This window comes from Odontesthes bonariensis, chromosome 6, assembly GCF_027942865.1.
Source record: "Odontesthes bonariensis isolate fOdoBon6 chromosome 6, fOdoBon6.hap1, whole genome shotgun sequence".
In the NCBI taxonomy this organism is placed as follows: domain Eukaryota; kingdom Metazoa; phylum Chordata; class Actinopteri; order Atheriniformes; family Atherinopsidae; genus Odontesthes; species Odontesthes bonariensis.
Window position 1 is genome coordinate 31,055,554 of NC_134511.1, and position 19,762 is coordinate 31,075,315.

Genomic DNA, 19,762 nt, shown 5'->3' on the forward strand with positions numbered 1-19,762 from the left:
TCAAAATGGGGAAGACCAAAAGGGAAGAAACCTGTCACAGAATGCCACATGAAATGTTTTTTTTTTATATCTTTAATCTTCTCTAAACAAAGGCAAAGCACATTTCAGCATTAAATACAGCTTCTCTCGAGACCATGTACAATTCAACAAACGACGGCAGTTAAAGAATATATTCTAAAATCATATAGATTTGTAAGAGAATCTATAACCACAAAGTAAAATGTCCACAAAGGGAAGCTGACGGTGCATACGGGACAGATACAACTCCCATACATTCCTTTTCAGAGGGCATGAAGCACGACAGCAAGGTGGCACCATGAAGGTTAAAAAACAGCACAAAGGTAAATCCTGAGTGCCTCAATAAACAGAGTCAGGTTTCTTTTTTAAATTTATCCCTCCTATTCTGCCTCCTTGTGAGGATATCTCCTCTCCTGGGGGGGGGGGGGGGGTCTGGAATGTATCAGGCAGCAGTTACAAAGGGTCAAACCTTTTTGTTTATATGCAGCATCCATGTTACAACCAGCAGGCCACACACGGGAGCTCCAGCTCTCCCTAGTGGCCGTCTTTAACACCGGGCAGAGAAATGGCAGTACAGAGCTGCAGGACCAAACCCTTCCAACACAAAAGCACCCCAAAGGCAGCGAGGCCCGTCAAACGTGAGATACCTACGGCTGCCAGGACGTCTTCCCTCAAATTATTTTTCAGGAAACTGCTTGGAAATAAAAGTAACAAGAATTCACGCTGATTCATCTTGCACTGCGACGCAAAAGTTGCCACATGACAGTTACCACAGAAGAGCCTAGAAAACACCCAACTGCACTACAGCAAGAAAATACTCCTCTGCTACTTCAATACTCTTTCCTAGATGGCAATAATTTAAAAATTCCTCATACAAAAAAAATACTAAAGAACACTCAACAGGCTTCTAAATGTCTTCTTAATAAATGTACAATATAGTTACTTTGAGAATACTGAAACAGCTGACATTGAATAAATAATTTAAGAAAGATGCAATTATGATCAACTGGACTTGAAACAATCATGAATGGCATGAGATCAGAAAATACAGGGAGGATGTAATACTTGGTTTATATACCAGTTCATTCCATGATAAAGTATACAAAGCGTGTAAAATTTGAGGTCAGTTTCTAAAGAAAGAAAACTAAAGTTAAAAAATTACTCTAAGAGAAGTCATTGTTTACTGCACAGATAGTAGCGCTAATACATTTAGTGTGGTTAGCCATGACTGACCCTCACATCCCTGCTACACTGACTGCTCATACTGTTGTTTTGTCCTGTACAGATAATACAGCACTTCATCTGGCTTTACTTCCAAAGATAAATCGATTATTTTCTCAGCTTTCACAGGAACATAATTATGACACACACATGATGTTGCCTGGATGATTAATGGGTGGAGTTTTACCCTTCAAAGCTAATCTTTGTCTACAATATTGAACAATTCAAACAAAGACTTTGATCTGAGGCTAACTGATCTTTACCAGTTAGTCAAAATCTCAAACCGATAGTGGCAGATGGTGTTCACCATAAAGTCGGTCAGAGTTGCTGCAGTGGAAGCAGCAGATAGGCTTCCCACATTCCACCTCCATCCTAAACTCATTAACATTTGTAGTCTGTCAATCAAACCTGGAATCGCTACTTCTTTTTAGATTTGACAAAACTCCAAAGTAGATTTTAAGCGAGGAGGTCCTCCTTGTGGCAGGTACTGACATATGAAAAAAATAAAAAGGAATTCATTTGAAAAACCCAACAGTGAAGAGGCTTCAGCTTATGTTTTACTATCAAAGCAAAGACACACTTGGCACAAATTTTAAAAAAAATCTACTGTAAAATCTAATGGAAGAAACAAACAGTGTGCAGATAGTAGCTGATTGTACTGGAAAAATTAATCTTATCTAATGTTCGACTCCAACGGGTCAGCCTGACCAGTGATTATGATATACGCTGCGTCTCTGCTCCGAGGCTGCAAACATGGCACACTTACAACAAACAGAAGCATTAAACAGCAGTGCAGATATCCCTGTGTTGTTCTGGTACTTTTACAAATGGTTCCATCCCAACAATCCTGCCACTTTTTTTTAAGGGCACACAAAACAGCTTTCTGTTAGAGATAAAAAGTACAAAACAAGTCAATTAAACCCAAATAATACATACCATAAAAGAAAGTGAATAATTTGTGTCATTTCCGAGACCCTGCCATAAAACTGAAGCCAGGAAAGATTGTGGTTATCAGGCTGAAGGTGGTTCAGGCTTTCAGAGACGTCTCTTCATAATTCATAATAAAACCCCATTTTGAAGGGAGCATGATGGAAGCATTGCTCCTCATAACACAAAAGTACCAACAGCTTACAGATGGGAATATTCATTTGTCCGATTCAAAAAGTTCATCAAAAGTCATATTTCTGCACAATGTTATCACGTTGAGGAGTTATCTAAGTATTAAAGGCTTTGAAATAATCAAAAGAAGACAAGAAACAATGCACATGGCAATGGTGATTACAGCTTGAATAAAATAGACAAGACATTAAGATGTAACAGAACATATCAAATATAAAAACCATCTATGTATAAATAGAAACAATCACAACAAAGACATTAAAACGGAATTCGCTGAGGAGGGTGGAGCTGAAGTAACAATACAGTGAGTCACAGGGTTGAGAGCAGTGCACAAAAACAATTCAAATGTACAATAAAATAATAACAACACACATTACCGGGTAATATATCGAGTGGGTGTTCTGTAAACAGATAGAAATGTACATCTGACCAACATTTAGTTCAACAGTGTTAAAAGATGAACACTGGCTAGACTGGAAAAGTGTGACAATACAGTGATCCACACACTCAAGCTGAAAACACTGGTGTCAGGAACAGAATTCACAGACTGTATGAACGCACACACGAACCACTCTCAAACCCAAAAGAAATGGAATGACCCATGGCTGTTGTTTTTTTGTGGTTTTCCTTTAGCGGATGCGTTCTCGCCCACATAAAACACAAATTCTCCCAGGGCCCCGGGGCCCCTCAGGTGCCCCTGGGCGCTGCCCTCTTCCCCCACCCTCAGGGCGAGCTGCTGTGGGAGTGGGCGGATCTAGGCGGCAGCCTCCTCCAGAGCTGGCAGCAGACCCTTCTCGGTCAGGTGAGCCTTCAGGGAGTTGAAGATGTGGAGCTGCTGATCAGCACGAAGGGCCAGGAGCTGTTGGATCACCTTGCTAGGGTTGGGGCCCCTGAGAGAAAATAAAAAGAAAATTCAACACAAATGAGCTGAACTGACTGAACCTTTTTTTTTTTTTTTTTTTTTTTTATTGACGCCATAACAGGCATGTCGTCATGCTATCCTAATAGCTATCGCTTTTAGTTAGCACATCAGCAAATGACTAACAACTTTTTAAAAGGATAAAAGGAACACAGAGTATACAAGAATAAGGAATGAACCACATTTCCAGAGAAGCTGGGAAGTTTTCCTAAGTGTAACAACAACTTAAATATGTCACTTATAAATAGATAAAAAGAGGAATGTAATTCAGTGCATTCGCTCATCGATTTCACTGTATTTAGAAAATAAAAAACAACAAACGATTGGATAGAAACACTGTGTTACACCGACTTTCCTGTGATGACACTACTCATTGGTTTGGCAGCTGAGGATACTAATTGTTGCTGAATCCAAGATTTCAACTGCTCAACAGTCTGGGGATGTTGTCGTTGTTGTCTGATTCTCTACTTCATATATCTCTTCTCTTCCATTTATTTTCAATGGGAGACAGATGTATACTGCAGGCAGAGTAAGCCAACGAAGCACACACACACATAGCGGTGTGTGTGGTTTTTGAAGGGCATGATGATTCTCTGATGGGCTTTGGAACAAAGTGTTGAGCCCCGATTAAACTGCTGATGGATGTGGAATCTTCTTCAACACTGTTACTTGTCTATTTCATAAACTTCTGCCTCCGTTTTGCTCGTCTCCCAAAGTTTTCTAGATTTGTTTATATTTCTATATATAATGAGGTTGATCATTTCTTTTGTACCTGTGACAATTAAATACATTTCAGATTTAGATTTCTGTTGCATTTTAGAAAACTTTCTAACTTTTCTGGAAACGAGGTTTAAAAATCAAGTCCAGAGGTGTCAAAACTGTATTTACCTAATAAAGCTGGCAATGTAGACATTGACGAACGTGGCCATGAGGTACTGGCAGTCAAATCGATCCATAATGCCACCGTGACCTGGAATAGTGTTGGCAAAATCCTGAAAAGAGAAAAGACACCACACAAGTTTACACTAAATACATAGCACAGAAATGAAAAGCAATATGATAACCTCGATAAGAGATTAAGATGGTAACCAAACAATACACACTACATTCTACAGTACAATCACAGAATACGAGTTTGACTCATTCCTAGAAAGCCAACACCTCAGAAACTATGCAAATACAGTCATGGGGAAAAGAAAGTACAAAGTCTTTCAAGGTTTGACATATCAGGACATAATAAAAAGATAATCTGGTTCATTATCACACCTTAAAATTAACACATGAAATATTACACGTAATTTTTTTTTTAACAAAAACTCCACCCTTACTGCTTCCATAGGTAATAACAGAATTAATAAACTATTTGGAGGCCATCATTCTACAGAGAAAAAGATTATCCACAGGTGGAAAACATTCAAGACAGCTGTCAATCTTCCCAGGAGTGGACGTCCCAGCAAGTTCACCCCAAGGTCAAAAACCCAAGAGCTACATCTCAGACTCTACAGGCCTCAGTTAGCATGTTAAATGTTAAAGTTCATGACAGTACAATTAGGAAAAGACTGAACAAGTATGGCTTGTTTGGAAGGGTTGCAGGAGAAAGCCTCTTCTCTCTAAAAAGCAGCACAGCTTAGGTTTGTAAAGTTACATCTCAACAAACCACAAGACTCCTGGAACATTGGGCCTCATGCAACAACCGTTCGTACGCACAGATTTGTTCTTAAGTCGTGCGTATGAGTGATTTAAGAGAATTTGCGCATTCACCAATCTTTTCGGATTTTACGTTTTCTTTCAGGTACAAACAGAATTTACGAGTGATCCAGACCTGTCGTAGGAGTCACGTAAAATAGTCCGCTGTTATTCGAATCAAGTTTTCTTGACTAATGGATTGTATATTTAATTACTTTGAAGCAATAATAGATAAATATATACATTATACCCCATAATGATGCTGACATTATTCTGTTTGACTTAAATTATGCACTAATTGAAGGTTAATCTGACCCTGTATATAACAAGGTCAATAACGTAATTCCACTGCTGAGACTGCTAAAAATGACCGATTTTCCTTTTTGGATCTCTGAAAGCAGAACTTCAATCTCAGAGCCCATAAAGTTGTTCTTTTTCCGCCTTGATGCCATTCTCATGACTCAACATTCAACACTTCCTGGCACAGGAGCGAGGAAGCGCAGCCTTATATGGTGTTATTATGGACGTGGAGTAAGCAAATTTACTGTCCTCGTGCACGTGCATTTAAATACATACTGGTGGCATTCATCATGCTTACGCAGGTCATTTACACACTTTTCCAAAGTTTTTTTTTTTTTTTTTTAACCCCTTGTCCTGTCCAGCATTATGGCAGCAGAATTGTAATCTGAATACCGTTTATGCCAAACACATTTGCTATGCCAAGGGAAGCACTTTTCCAAAGTTAAGAGCTATTGTTGAATCTTACATGGCGTGTTCGTTTAGAATAAGAATACAAAAATGTCCTTTGGACAGACCAGACCAAAGTGGAGATGTTTGGTCAAAATGCACAGCAGCACATTTGGAGAAAACCAAACACAGCATATCAGCACAAACACCTCATACTAAATGTCAAGCACGGTGGTGGAGGGCTGATGATTTGGGCTTATTCTGTAGCCACAGGACCTGGGCACCTCACAGTCATTGAGTCCATGAACTCCTCTGTATACCAAATTATTCTAGAGTCAAATGTGAGGCCATCTGTCCAACAGTAGTCTACATGTAAGCTCTGTCCTGATAGCTGGTGGTTATGTCCCTACCTTAATTTTGAAAGCTCTTTTGAAGCCGCTTGCAAAGAAGCCGCCAAAGGGTCCCACAATGGAGGCGAAGGAGGACAGAGCGATGCTGTGAATCTGGAAGGGATATAGACGAACTGTGGTCTGTGGAGACAAGAAGGCAACTTTACGTCAAAACTTTGAACACCTACAGCGAACAACATTCAACCATATTCACAACGTTAGGAAGGCCTATTAAAAGGTTTTGCTCCCGTTTCTAATTTCCATTCAATTTTCAGTGTTGTCAGGATTTGACAGTTTGATCGTGCATGTTATAGGACAAAAACATCAACTGTAGATGACATAAATAAAAATAATTTACAAATTACAAATTTATAAAAAACAAATTTTTGCGAGTCTTTATACTGTGGTGCCGAGGTCATAATTTTAATTTCGTGACGGTTCAATAATATTCCACAGATATTTTGTACTGTGAATATCTTGGTAAGAATGTGGTGAATATTGGTGCTATTGTTTTTATACAGCTACAAAAACTACAGTTTTTACAAAAAGTAATTGCTTAAACTCACTTGGTCTGTCTGCTAAAGAGAAATTTAAAAGAAAAAGGAAACAAAATGCCAAAAAAAAAAAGTCTTACCCATCCTGTGACAGACTCCAGGACACTGGGTAGGGTGTAGTCCTGGAGCTGAAAAAGCTCTGATGGCTCACAGTCCACCTGGAAGCTGTTGGAGTCATTGTTGAACTCCACAGGACACACGAAGTAGCGGCAACCGGCCATGACGTAGGAGAGCTGAGAAGGAGCAAGGCTCTGTTACTGTTCAGTTACAACACATCCCTTTTATTCACTTTATCATCTAAAAAGTTTTGCTCCTCTCAACTAGAGTAATATGCACTTCTCACCATGATACCAAACACAATCGTGGCGAAGAGTCCACCAATGAATCCCTCCCATGTCTTCTTAGGCGACAGCTGCAATAGCCATGATCAAAGATTATCACATCATCATGGACAGGTCGGTGTTCTTTTTGTCCATAACTGATCACCAACTAGCTGACAAACAAAGGACCAGACTGGGAAATGACCACTAAAATAACAGCTGATGAGCGTAACAACCAACCTTAATGAGAGGAGTTCGTCCAAAGAAGAAACCAAACATGTAGGCCATAATGTCATTGCAGATCACACAGGAAATGGGCACAATGAACCTGTGCAGACAAAGTAAATTATATGATGATTCGTCTTTATATGCTAAATAACTGCTTCTGCATTAAAATGAGAAAACTCAAGACAATCTTATTGCAAAATGATTACATTTCCCTTCCAGGGTGGGAATAATCAGAGAGAAGACACAAGGTCTCAGTTTTTTACGTTCAAGAGGACAATATCACAGGAGGGAAGTGACTCTAAACTCACCAGATCATTCCCTCAAAAAGGTTGTGGATGATAAGGTGAGACTGAGTCACCACGATCAGCAGAGTCACATGGGTCCAACCGAACTGTGGAGATAATTAATTAAGATCAACAATGCATGTTTACACCGACACAGGTTTACATTCAAGCCTAAGAAAACCTCTAAAACACTGACTTAGAGTTTTATACTGTGACAGGATTTGTTCAGAGTGTATTCTCCTGGATTTCCCAGATAAAAACCTGGTGGAAGCAATGGCAAAAATGTGACCATATAATGGCTCAATTAAATCCAGAGTATGATTGGGAAAATGTGGCTACTGGTAGCATGTCCTCCTTAACAACACAAACAGACTCTAAAAACCCTAGGGTAGAAACATTTGTGTACAACTCCGGGCAAAAAGGTGTAGAATCACCACATTTAAATTGACAAACCATTAATTAGTAGATTAACTGAACACAGGTATAACAAAACAACGCTACGCTCCACACATTTGGACTGACTGTGCCATGATTATTAAAGGAACCACTGTCCCACTTTCCCATTAACTTGAGGGCCTGTTTTGTAGCCTGTCCTATAAATAACCCTGTCTTAAGGCGGGATGCCAGCAGAAGGCAGGCTCCCACTTACCATGTAGAACTGAAGACGGTAGTGTTTCTTCACCAAACTCAGCACAAACATACAAAAACCTGGAAAATCAGAAAAAAGCAAAACATGAAATGCAGGGCTGTTACATCTGCCTGAAGGACAAAGTGGATTAACTCAGAAATTAGATAATCTTTGGTCAAAATGATTAAATTTAGCATGACCTATTTAAAAGAAAAAAGCCCAGTTTAGAGTGTAGTGAGTAGCTCTGGGTTGCTGGAGCCACTTTCCACATTGCAGACTACACATACTGAAGAGCTCAGCTTCCAAAACGCTTCAAATAGACAGCTTTTTCTCTCCAGAATAGACGCTACATGAACAACAGTGCAGAATATCACATGACATCATCAGCCTCAAGGCGTTTCGCTTGAAGGCATTTGAGAAAGCAAGGATGTTCCACGTCACCTTGAAGCAAATAGGCATGAGGCAGAAACACTGCGTGCTTTCTTCCTGCCACACATCCTGTCTGGTCTCAGAACTACAGCACCACTGTAGCTTCTGACTAACAGACATCCTGTCGTTACGGAAGTTGGACATCACAGCTTGCACCATGACTTATTTAGTAAGAACTTATTTAGTAACTACTGTAATAATTCAGTGGTGCGCAAATGTTTGAGTCAACACATCTGTTGTGTGTCTGAGTGATTAGCCAAGTTAAGAATCACCTTGTGTCCAAGAAACATTAAGCTCTAATAAGTAGGATTACATATGAGGAAATTAAATAAATAAATAAACTGAAGTTTAGTTATGTTCCAGTGCTGACCCTAAATTCAACTTTTATTGTTTTTGGTTGCTGCTTCATCTATCATTTGGCCTTTTTGCATCTGACTTTCAAGCTGGTACTGATGCACCTTTAGTGTTATGTGTCAGAGTACAGAGGCAGGCAAAGTTGATCTACCACTTATACACCTCTGAGTCAGAAAGGAAGGTTGCAACAGATGTGAAATGGACAAGTTTAAATTTTACTTAAAGGCAGGGTAGGGGATCTTTTTCTGGAACATTTTTTTACATATTGCTTGAAATACTCATCACACCCCCACTGCAACCAATTAATTAAAAGTTTTGACACAAATATGAAAAGTTTTGGTGGCCTCTAGAACGTACAATCTAGGAAAAACAGTATCCAATCATTGTGAACGGACCGTTCACAATGATTGGATTCTGATGCCGTATATCAAACTGCAATCTGCTCCTCCCTCCCCCTCCTCCCCCCCCGTGCGCGTACCCTGCTCCGTGAACGAATTACGCGTCCAGAAGCTTGGCAGGAAGCTAAACTAGAGCCAGCTTGGCTAGCACCTAGCATTATTAAACGTATAGTTAGCATAAACTAAATACTAAATATGGTAACGATCGATGCTTGCTGTCAGAACAGCGCTCGTGCACCTTCGTGCTCGTTCATGTACTCTAGAGGCGTGGCTTCGGGGGGAAAGTGAAGAAAAGGGTTGGGACTTTTTACCGGTGTATTTTCAAAATGCAGCTTCGCTGGACTCACAATCCAGGATCTCCTACCCTACCTTTAAAGGACAGACACCACTTTGTGTCTGTAGGTAATCCCACATCTGATCAGACAATGATGGCATGTGGAGTTCCTCAGGGCTCAATTCTGGGGCCTCTTTTATTCAACATTTACACTGTACTGCAACTCTCTCTCTGTTTTACTTTTGTAATTTCTTTTTTTTAATACTTTAATATTCCCACGTGAAGCACTTTGAATCACCTTGTTGTTGAACTGTGCTATATAAATAAATTTGCCTCGCCAATGAGTTTAAGAGCTATCCAGAATGCACCGTCTTAACCAACACTCTCCTCACTCAGCTCACACTGTGAGGCCGACACAAAGAGTATAGGGACATTTTGATGCAAAGCTTAAAAATGCATACCTTCCTCTGTCTGGAATGTGTGAATTACCAATAAGGAACAGCTGCAGGTTGACAAGAATGTATTTTTGAGCTGATAAGGCACCATCATTATATGTAAAGGGCTAATGTTAATGACTGCATAACAAAAGCGTTAGGGTGGGGTGCATGAGGGCACAGGCATGATGATGCGACACATTTGTAAAAACAAAAAGATGAAGAGTTTGAGGACGGACCTTTACAGGCGTTATGTTCAGCTCAACTAGGTGTGTGTACCTGTGAGGTAGAGGGCGAAGGAGATAAAGCGGTGGTATTTGCTGAGGATGCGAAGTGGCTCCTCTCTTTGCACCAGTGTGAAGAAGTAGTCTGTCACAGTCTCACCATAGAAGAAGTAGTTTACACACAGCAGGAAGTACCTGTTGGGCAGAAGGTTGGAGCAAATGTACACAGCTAACCGGACTGAGTTCAATATGCCTGGAGCAAACCCGGAAGGCTTATGTTGGTCTGTCATGCTGAATTTTGCGTGTTGATCCACTTTTCTCTGAAAAATAGAAGACAGCTAGCAGTTCTGCCATTCCATATGACCAACAGTACATACAATAAGGTATTTTTCATGAGTTTTTCCAGGCTTGTGGCATAGTGAACATCAGGATTCTGCTATGCTACTACTACAGCTAAAAATCATACAGCACTGATGATCCGCAGTGTTCCTGCTGTTATTTGCTGATTGAGCAATAATCTACAAACTACATGAGGTAAACTAAAAAGAGAAAACAAACCTTAGGACGTCTGCAACAGAATGAACATGAGACATCACAATAAAAAAAAATAAGGAAGAATGGATATTTGCTGCTTTCATGATGCCTGTGTAAGCCGTGTGATTCCTAATGTCTGTGTGCCCTTACCAGCTCAACGTCCTGAACCAGGGCAGGTGGTAGGAGTGGTACACACTGTAACCGATTGTGATGATTTCTTGGAAGCACTTGATCTGAACGCAGAGGACCTGCGCAGAGAAACACTATATCAAAAGGGGGTCAAACTAGTGGAGCATCACACCTCAATGCGTGTCCTACTGACACAAAATGAATAACAGGCCTATTTTCAGGGAATTTCTAGAAGACGGGGGCTGAAATCCTGCATGTTATAATCCATGAGGTTAGGCTTTGTAAATGTGTAAAAGGTCAACTGAAACTCAACACGTCAATAATATAAAGTCACGGAGAAAGCAAAGTGTGACTGTGGCTTATTAAAGAGGTAGTAGAGAGACTAATGGCTAAAACAAATTTAGTCGTTTTCATAACAAACTTGAGAGATTTAGCATCACACCATCAGCCCTGTTTGTACTCACAATCATCATCAGCACCATGGGGCCGAGGTAGATGATAAAGAAGAAGAAGGAGATCATGGCTAGTGTGAGGATGCCTCGCACCCACCAGTTCTTCCACCTGAGGGGAGCACACAAATGCTTCTGTCAGCTCCAACATGAGTAACATACAAACATCAATAAAAGAGGCCAAATGTTTGGATTTAATTAGATCAGTATAGGAAAGAAAAAGAAAAAGAACATATTCCAAATAAAAGAAGAATACCCCTGAACCATGTCCACTCTTCACAGATAACTATCCATGTGGAAGGATTCCTTTATATTCCTTATATACTAAGATAAACTCACTGAAGGGCAACTAAAGCGCAGAGCAGCTTTGGGGCTTGTTTTTGGTAGTAGGTGGGTATCCTTGGGGCTGTCGCTGCGAGGGAATCTTACCCAGCAGTGACAGAGAGGTATGCAACCTCACCGTGGATGGAGTGAGGATCGTAGAGAAGGTTAAGGTGTAAAACGGGCAACGTTAATCTCTACAAGGGGCCACAATGGTAAAGCTCTCCTCAGCATTCGAGTTGAATCATTTCTCTGACTTTAAATTCAAATACAGGAGGAGGAAGAAGAAGGAAGAGTTGGGTATCCACAGGCACGGCGATAACAGTCAGGACGTTACCACCACACCGCGTTGAGGTTAAAGCTGCAGTCGGCAACTTTTTTTTTGTCATATTAGCTTGAACTGTCATGGGATTCTGGAAGTAGAATATTAAATAGGCTGTTTAGGAAAAATAACAAAATCTGTAGCTCCCTCTGAAGCCTGTAATCATGCTTGCAAAAACCGAGCGCTTCCGGCTGTTTTTAACCAATCACGTTAGGGTGGAGGAATCCTACCTGTCAATCACAGCTTGTGCACACGCTGCTGAGCGTGAGTCTGCCCCAGCTTGTGTGCGCTCACACTGGTGTGAACTCACGTGCACAACCTCGTCCACAGAGGGGGAGGGGTTTGGGAGGCGATTCGGAGCTTGTTAGAGGTTGGGGGAGGGACCTGAGAGTTGTATCAGTTCGAATTTTCCGACTTTAGACTCAGAATTTTGAAAACCTGCCGACTGCATCTTTAAGGTCCTGAGGAGTAGGCTGGGATGGGGAGTCAAGACACAGAGACCCTGCCCCCGGCCTCCGTGAATCTACAAACTGCTGCAACATGTAGATTTGCACTTACACAGTTGTGACGCAGACAGGTTGCAGAGCCACGTTTGAGCCCTTAGACAGCATGTTTTGAATATCTAATATCTATGAATGTCATCCTGCAAGTTCGGACTTGAGGAGCTGAAGATGCCGAAGAAGCCAAACTTCTGAACACAAACAGCTCTTATCACAACATACAAGACTTGATTCAACAGTTGGTTCTCTGGAACACGGAGCTTACCTTGAAGAAAGTCCGGACAGAGCCTTGTTTAGAACCTCTGGGGTGTCATCGGGAGGGACTGGTACCTCTGGGACTCCCGAGTCCACCTTGGACTCGCTGTCTGACACCCCATCTTTTTCCACCTTCAGCTCACTGTCTGAACCCTGCCACAAAGAGGAAAAAATAAAAAGGCTATCATCTACCAGAGATTTAGTTTGTGAAGTGATGGGGCAATAAAAGTCTCTCAATTCGGGCTTTTTCTAATATTTTCGTTTTTTTCAAGCTATGTGAGAAGATTAATTATAGCAGTATTTAAATACTTCAGTGCCAGGAAGAGAAAGTAAATAAAGTCAAGTTCTATAGACAGTCGGAATATGAATAAACCGTTAAATTGTGATACGGTTTAGTTAGATGGCTTCTGGTTTTCTGTTCTTTCCATTTCACACAAACAAACCATCTTGAATGTTTTACAGCACAAAAAGAAGGAAAGTCAGCAGATTGACTGAGAAATTCCCTATAAATAGTTTCCGTAATTGGGAGCAAACCATCATCTGAACTATCTGAGCTTGATTCCATCATTTTACCTTGACATCTATTATTGAAACAGCCTAACTTACGTTTGAGAATTAAGGCCTAAACCATTTAAATGTGAGGTCTCATTATGTAAGCAGCATAATTTTTAATACAAGTTTATAAAAGTAAATATATGTCTTGTTTATTCTAAATATATAGTCGGGCTGAATAACTCTAAAAGGTGAACTTTTAATATTTCAAATCCTGTAAAGGGTACAATTGGTGCCTGTACACACCATGTAATACTAGGAGATCCTGATTAAAACTGGAAGTTCTTCACAAAATGTCTAAAATGGTATCATGCTCGGATATAATTCCTTCCTATCACAATAACTTTATACAATGAGTCTGGTCTGTGCCGGGGGGAAGTCTAGCCTGACTACGTCATACTCACGATTCTAGTCAGAATGTGAGTCTGATACCGCTCGATAGAGTTTTGAGTATGGGGCGTGTTTCAACCGAACCAGGAGAAAAAAATGCCTCTTCGCTCAATTGGATAGACCTACAACCAATCAGAGCAACGTAGTATGTGACGTAGATTAAGCGACCTTCCTGTAGGAAGGATGGCAAAAACATCTTTTCTATCGATAAAAGCCTTTATCGCGTTCCTCTGTTCGTCTTTCAAAATGAATGCAATGTGGAGATCCTGTAGAACAGACTCGATGGCAGAATCTACACACTCTAGCTCTCCAGCGGCAGCCATGTTTGTTTCAAACGAATTCAAACCAAGCGCTCTTTAGTGACGTAGTCGATAATGTCCCTGTTGATCATCTGTCCATCATCGTATAAAGCCCGCCGTGGCAATCTGATTGGGTCTACTGTTTTGATGTCGAGCATAGAGATTTCCCAACTGAGCAGAGCCAGACCGAACTTCCCGACCAAACATTTTATGGGCGGGGCTAAGTTCGGCTGGCACCCAGGCTAGGGGAAGTACTCCTTCAAGTTGAAATTTTTTTCACACTTTTAAATAGTAAATGTTTCATCAATAACACTTTTGGGGATTAATTAAGTTTTATTCAATTACATAACCCATTTTGGTAGCTTACTGACGAGATAATTCTCTTTTGTATCTCTGGTTACATCTTTTCTAGATGACCAACATAGCTTAAACTCCTCTTCTTGGCTTCCAGAGTGTCTGAGTCCATAATTAGCCATTTATGAGATAATCTGCTGAGGAATAACTCCCCAAGCGACAAAACTACACATTTTTGTCCACGTCATTTTTTTTTGTTCGATTAAAACAAAAAATTAAAAGGCTAACCATGAGGCCGTGCTGTGCAAAAGTCTTGAGCCAACTCTAATTTCTCTGTATATACCTAAGATACCTGGAAATAAGGAACTACGGTACGAAATATAAAGCAAAAACAGAGTTGGTATAACCCCGAACCAGCTTGAAAGTCAAGCTTTCTGTCATTTCTTTAAGTAGTCTTCAGGAATAGTAGGCTTCTTGAAGGACAATCCAAAGCTCTTCTTTGGATGTCGGCTGCCATTTGTTCCGTTCTATGTCAAGATGATCCCACACTGCTTCAATAATGTTGAGGCCCTGGCTCTGGGGAGGATTCATCCCTTCATAAGACCTGTTGCCACTTTTTTATGCTTGAAGGATTCATAGGTCAGAGTTAAGTGGCTCAACAAACGCATTCCTCTAATTAAAGGTCAAATAAAAAGGACTGGACTGAAATGAGAGAAAAGGCAGCCTATGTCCAAAGAAAAACTTTGAAAGACCTTCAGAAAGCCTGAAGAACTGTTGCTTAAGACCACTTTAAATTTTACAAGAAAGTCTGGCTGCTTGGAAGCAAAATATAAAGAAATGAGGGGCGGCTCAAGACTTTTGCACAATACTGCAATCTTTCTGCACATAATCAAAGCTGAGCACAGGGCAACAGCTATCATGTAGTTGGAAAACTTCTGTTCGGAGTAAACAACCCATTAAGCACAGTCTGTATACATCAACACATGAAGGAGGGGGCTAATCAGATTAAAGTAACTAGAAACGCTTGTGGACCATGGAGCTGTACTGCCAATGTGCCATTTAAATCAAAAGCCATGTATTTTGTGTACTGGAATTGAATTTACCAGCACAAATATTGATTGGAGTGAGTGCTGCTAAGTAAACAGCATCTGGTTCATCATCCTGCTTTAAGCAAACATGAGCAGGGCAGCCAGTGCAGAATTGTGTGTGGGAGGCAAAGCACTGCGCCAAATTATCTCCCTCCATATTGGTGATTTCTCAGAGGCATCTGCTGACTGGTGACACCGATCTCTGCCTCTCCATGGTAACAATAATGAAAAGTTGATGTCGGACCGTGGCGGAGTCATTATTTTTAAAGCTCCCGTGGAGAAAACAGAGAGGCATCACCCTGTCGCTTCGCACCTCCCCTGCTGGATGCTGTAATGCTGGAGATCCAATCAGGCCTTGACGTGTCACCCCACTTTCACTCAGCAGATGGTAAACATGCTGTATGACACCCACTCCGTCACACAGATGGGCTTCTACAGTGTCAATAATATGCATGAGATGCGTTTTGCTCTTGTAACATGTCCTTTAATTTGTTTCTTTGAAAATTTGTGTTATTCTAAGTTCATGTCCACACGTGAACAGGTTCAAAGGTGCATTTTACAAAACTACCAATGTCTAGGTTGTCAGACAAGCTCTCAAAGTGTCCTCTTGGAGCACGTCATCCAAAAATCAACATTTCAATATAAATAAATATGTAGGTATTATGTGAGAAGACCATCACTGAAAACATAGGGGGTAACTCTGCTCAGCTGGCTTTTTAAGAGCGATTCGGACGCTGAGGATGACATTTAAACCACTGCAACAGTCAGCTGGTGGACTGTGTCCCGATCCAAAACAAGAACTGATGAGCTACTTCTTCTGTAAAGATCAACTCAGATAAAGGACGCAAAAACTACGCATCTCGAGGTTGGGAAAACTTCATTAACACTCCTCCAGACTGCAAGTTTTCTATCATGCAAAACAGATAAATAGATTAAACAGATCTGTTCAATATTTTGAAGTAAATTCAACCGACACGTGCACAAGGAAAATCTTTTTCTGAGTCTGCAGTGATAAACATCACGCGTGACACGTCAGGCTGTAGTAAACAACACAGCATTGCTGGTTGAATTTTTTATTTCGATTACATTAAAAGCAAAGGAACAATCCTCTCACACACTCCTTCAGAGCTGATCTGTCAAACGCCCCTCTAGAGACACTGAGCTCCCATCAAGTTTAATTAGCTGCCTCTAAATTTGAGGCGACCGAGTACTCTTATAATTATGGCACTCCACAGCAGGCTGCAGCCAGCATGGGGTGGGTGACTGCCACGGAAAAAAATGGTTTCCACCATACACAGGAAACAGAAATCAACAGATTTTAGCATTTCGAATGGTAAAAAAAAGTACAGAATAAATAGAGATTTGAGATTTTTTTAAAGAATCTGATAACATCTTTAACACTAACTGTAATGACATTCATAGTATAACTATAATAAAGATAACCTATTGTTGTCTTGAGTTTTCCAACCATGACAGAAAGTGGTTGAACGTTCGGCCTGATGAAATAAAGCAACTTTTCTGGAATTCTGTGGCTCTATTAATCGTGGTGGAATGATGGTTTCCAATGTGGTGCCGCCTTAGAGCTCGAAGTACACCTGTTTCCATCCTTGACCTTTTCACACTGAGACGTCTGTCAATGTAGATGTAAAAATAATTAATCTTTTTGATTTCTTTTATACCCAATCCTGACACCCTCACCTGTCACCAATTAATCTGCTGACAGCAGACTCTTACTGAACTGTATTATCAATCCTTTGTTAGCTTTTATTACTTTTTTTTTTTTTTGGAGTATGTTGGCATCAAATTCTAGATTTGCTTATATTTTCTAAAAAAAACCCCGAACATTTCTAGAAATTGGATTGTATAAAATTCCAATCAAATAATGTGTTCAGTAGACAGTTGTCGAAATCTTTAGCTGCCAGCAGAAGCGAGCACAAGGAAACACACACACTGAACCTTTTTCTGTCTGCTGGTTTCTATGGAGACAATATCCGTCATTCAGGATACTTGAGTTAAAAATAGACACTCCTTTCACTTAAACACTCCTCCCCTTCCATGTTGTCTTTTAGACCAGTGGCAACTTTGTATATTTAATCAGCAAAAGCAAACTATTGAAAGGCTACAAGCCATTTTTACTGTGATCTTAACACTTTTACATCATTTTATTTCATAACTAAAGCAGAAACTGATCAGAATTTTTTAGGTTTTCAGTTCTTAATGTGCTGCAGGTTTTCAGTAACAATATCCATAGAGCAACTCTGTGGTCAATTAGTCTTCCGACATCACCTGAAAGAAAACTATATGTCTCGAAACAATCCAATTAATTGGATTTGATTGGATTATGATTACAATGAATTGAACTCCAATTGGCTTGAATTGGACTATGTCATTTAAGTGCCTTGAGATGACATTTGTTTTAAATTTGGCTCTATATAAAAACAAATTGAATTGAATTGAGCTGAAACAGGAACATACAGCTAAATTCAAAAGGCATTCAGATCTGGCTTTGCTCTTGACATGCAAAGCCTTCTGGTGCCGATTTCAATAACCACACTAATTATTTGCGTTGCAAAGTTAACTTCATGCTTTCCAAATAAGAAATAAGGCCAATTAATTCAAATTACTTACCAATTCAAAAAAAATAAATCATGGTCTTGTTTGAATTAATGTCCACATTTTGCGCTTTATTACTATTAAAGACTGTACCATAAAATAAAAAGTTTCTTTCAAAACTGTTTAAAGGAGTGTGTTGTAATGGGAAATACCAAAATTTAACAAATTACACCTGAAATAGGAATGAGGGAAATATCTGTTAATCTTGTAAGTTTGTTTTCTTTAAACAATGGTGGCCATCTATGAGACAAATGAACTAAAAAGACACCCCAACACTTCTATGGAACTGCCTAAATGTTACCTAACCAGCACAATGCTAAACTCTAAGAAGAAATAACAACCCCACAGGTACATTTCCCTGGTGTGAGCTAAAGTAGGCAGCTCAAAAAGGCATAAATGGTATTTCTATTTTGAATGACAGACACATTAACAAGTCATTACACTGAGTGTGATTTTCTGGAAAACTGCACTGGCCTTTATGGTTTGTTGTAGTTAATGCCTCGACTACTTTCCGGTCTGCTTTTAGCTGCTCCCCTATTCTCTGTAATCACCTCGACCTACATGGAGCCACACATCGATCACATCACCACGCCCCTTCGTGGACTCCAACTATTCACCGGAAAACATCTGTGACATCCATGTTGACAACACAGACACTGCTTTTACTTCGCTTCAGTGCAGGGGAAACACGAGATAGTTGAATTTAGCTACACAACCGTATCGATTAGGCTCGAGTTATTATAAAAGTCAAACCAGTCAAGCTAATGTTGCTACACTAACAGGGACGATGTCGGCGAGCTCAGGCAGGCTAATAGTTGGACAGTAAACGAGCTAAATTACACATTCATTTTACCATGTGCTGTTAAAACACATAAATACCTATAAAAGCTGTCCGTGAGAGTTATCATAGGAAGCAAAAACGAGCGCTTTGCTGGACTTCTAACACCGACATAACGGTGTAAAACGTCTCACCAAACACAAGTTTAAAATTGAGCAATTTCTTGTTGCATAGCCTGACCTCAAATAAAACAACAAATTCAATCGTAGATAAAGGGCTTTTAATAAACTAAAACGTTTATTTTGTACATCGGCTTACATTCGATTTACATAGATGTACCGGTTTGTTTACAGTTTTTCATTTGGTTACGTATGTTTTGCATCAAGCGCTCATCCAGGAAGATGTTAATGAGCGTCAACAAATCCAGTCTAAAATCTTAGAAGTTTGGCGGACGATTTGTATGGCGTGTTTAGGAGCTCTTAAATGCATCTGATGTTACTTTAAGTGATCAATAGTGCGCCACTCGACCACGTTAATGATTTAGACATGACTTATTTCACAACACAGGATTATACAGCGGGACCGTTTAATAGCTTGGTAGCTAGTTAGCATTAGCATCACCAATAAATGTCAGTAACGTGTCATGGCTAACGTTACCTTGTCCTCTGACGGTTGTTGTTGTAACGTCGGGTCGGTGTCTTTGGCTCCACGGTGCCTGAGCTCCGTCATCTTTGCGTATCGTAGCCGAACAACAGCAGCGAAGGTCCAGAGGCTCCGACAATTGATCGTTTACTGGATTAAGTTCTGCTGAGCTTCAAGCTAGATGTTGCCAGCAACGCTTTGACTGGAAGAAACCAAACCATTACAAACAGCAGCAGTAAGAAACGATAAAGGGATTTCCGGTTTTCAAATTAAAGCCAAAATTCTGTCATGCAGCAAATTTTGCGTTTTTTTTTTTTTAGAAAATATTCAAGTAAAAACATTCATTTTGAACCCATATTTAACTCTGCTGATAATGTCCAACTTTTACCTTGAAGTCCTCTTCTGGGATTGTCAAAAAGCCGCGAATATA

At 40.2% G+C, this 19,762-nt stretch overlaps 1 protein-coding gene across 1 annotated transcript; it reads right to left on the reverse strand.

The window, feature by feature from the left end:
• Positions 1 to 1,778: 1,778 nt before the first annotated feature.
• cds2 (CDP-diacylglycerol synthase (phosphatidate cytidylyltransferase) 2) lies at positions 1,779 to 19,555 on the reverse strand. The gene is made up of 13 exons (XM_075468296.1): positions 19,348 to 19,555; positions 12,687 to 12,829; positions 11,294 to 11,390; positions 10,851 to 10,948; positions 10,222 to 10,361; positions 8,075 to 8,133; positions 7,450 to 7,532; positions 7,154 to 7,241; positions 6,937 to 7,005; positions 6,674 to 6,826; positions 6,061 to 6,180; positions 4,166 to 4,269; positions 1,779 to 3,248 (listed from the first exon to the last, which is right to left on the reverse strand). The coding sequence occupies exons 1-13, from the start codon at positions 19,417 to 19,419 to the stop codon at positions 3,113 to 3,115; spliced, it is 1,362 nt and encodes a 453-aa protein (XP_075324411.1). The 5' UTR covers positions 19,420 to 19,555; the 3' UTR covers positions 1,779 to 3,112.
• Positions 19,556 to 19,762: the final 207 nt, after the last annotated feature.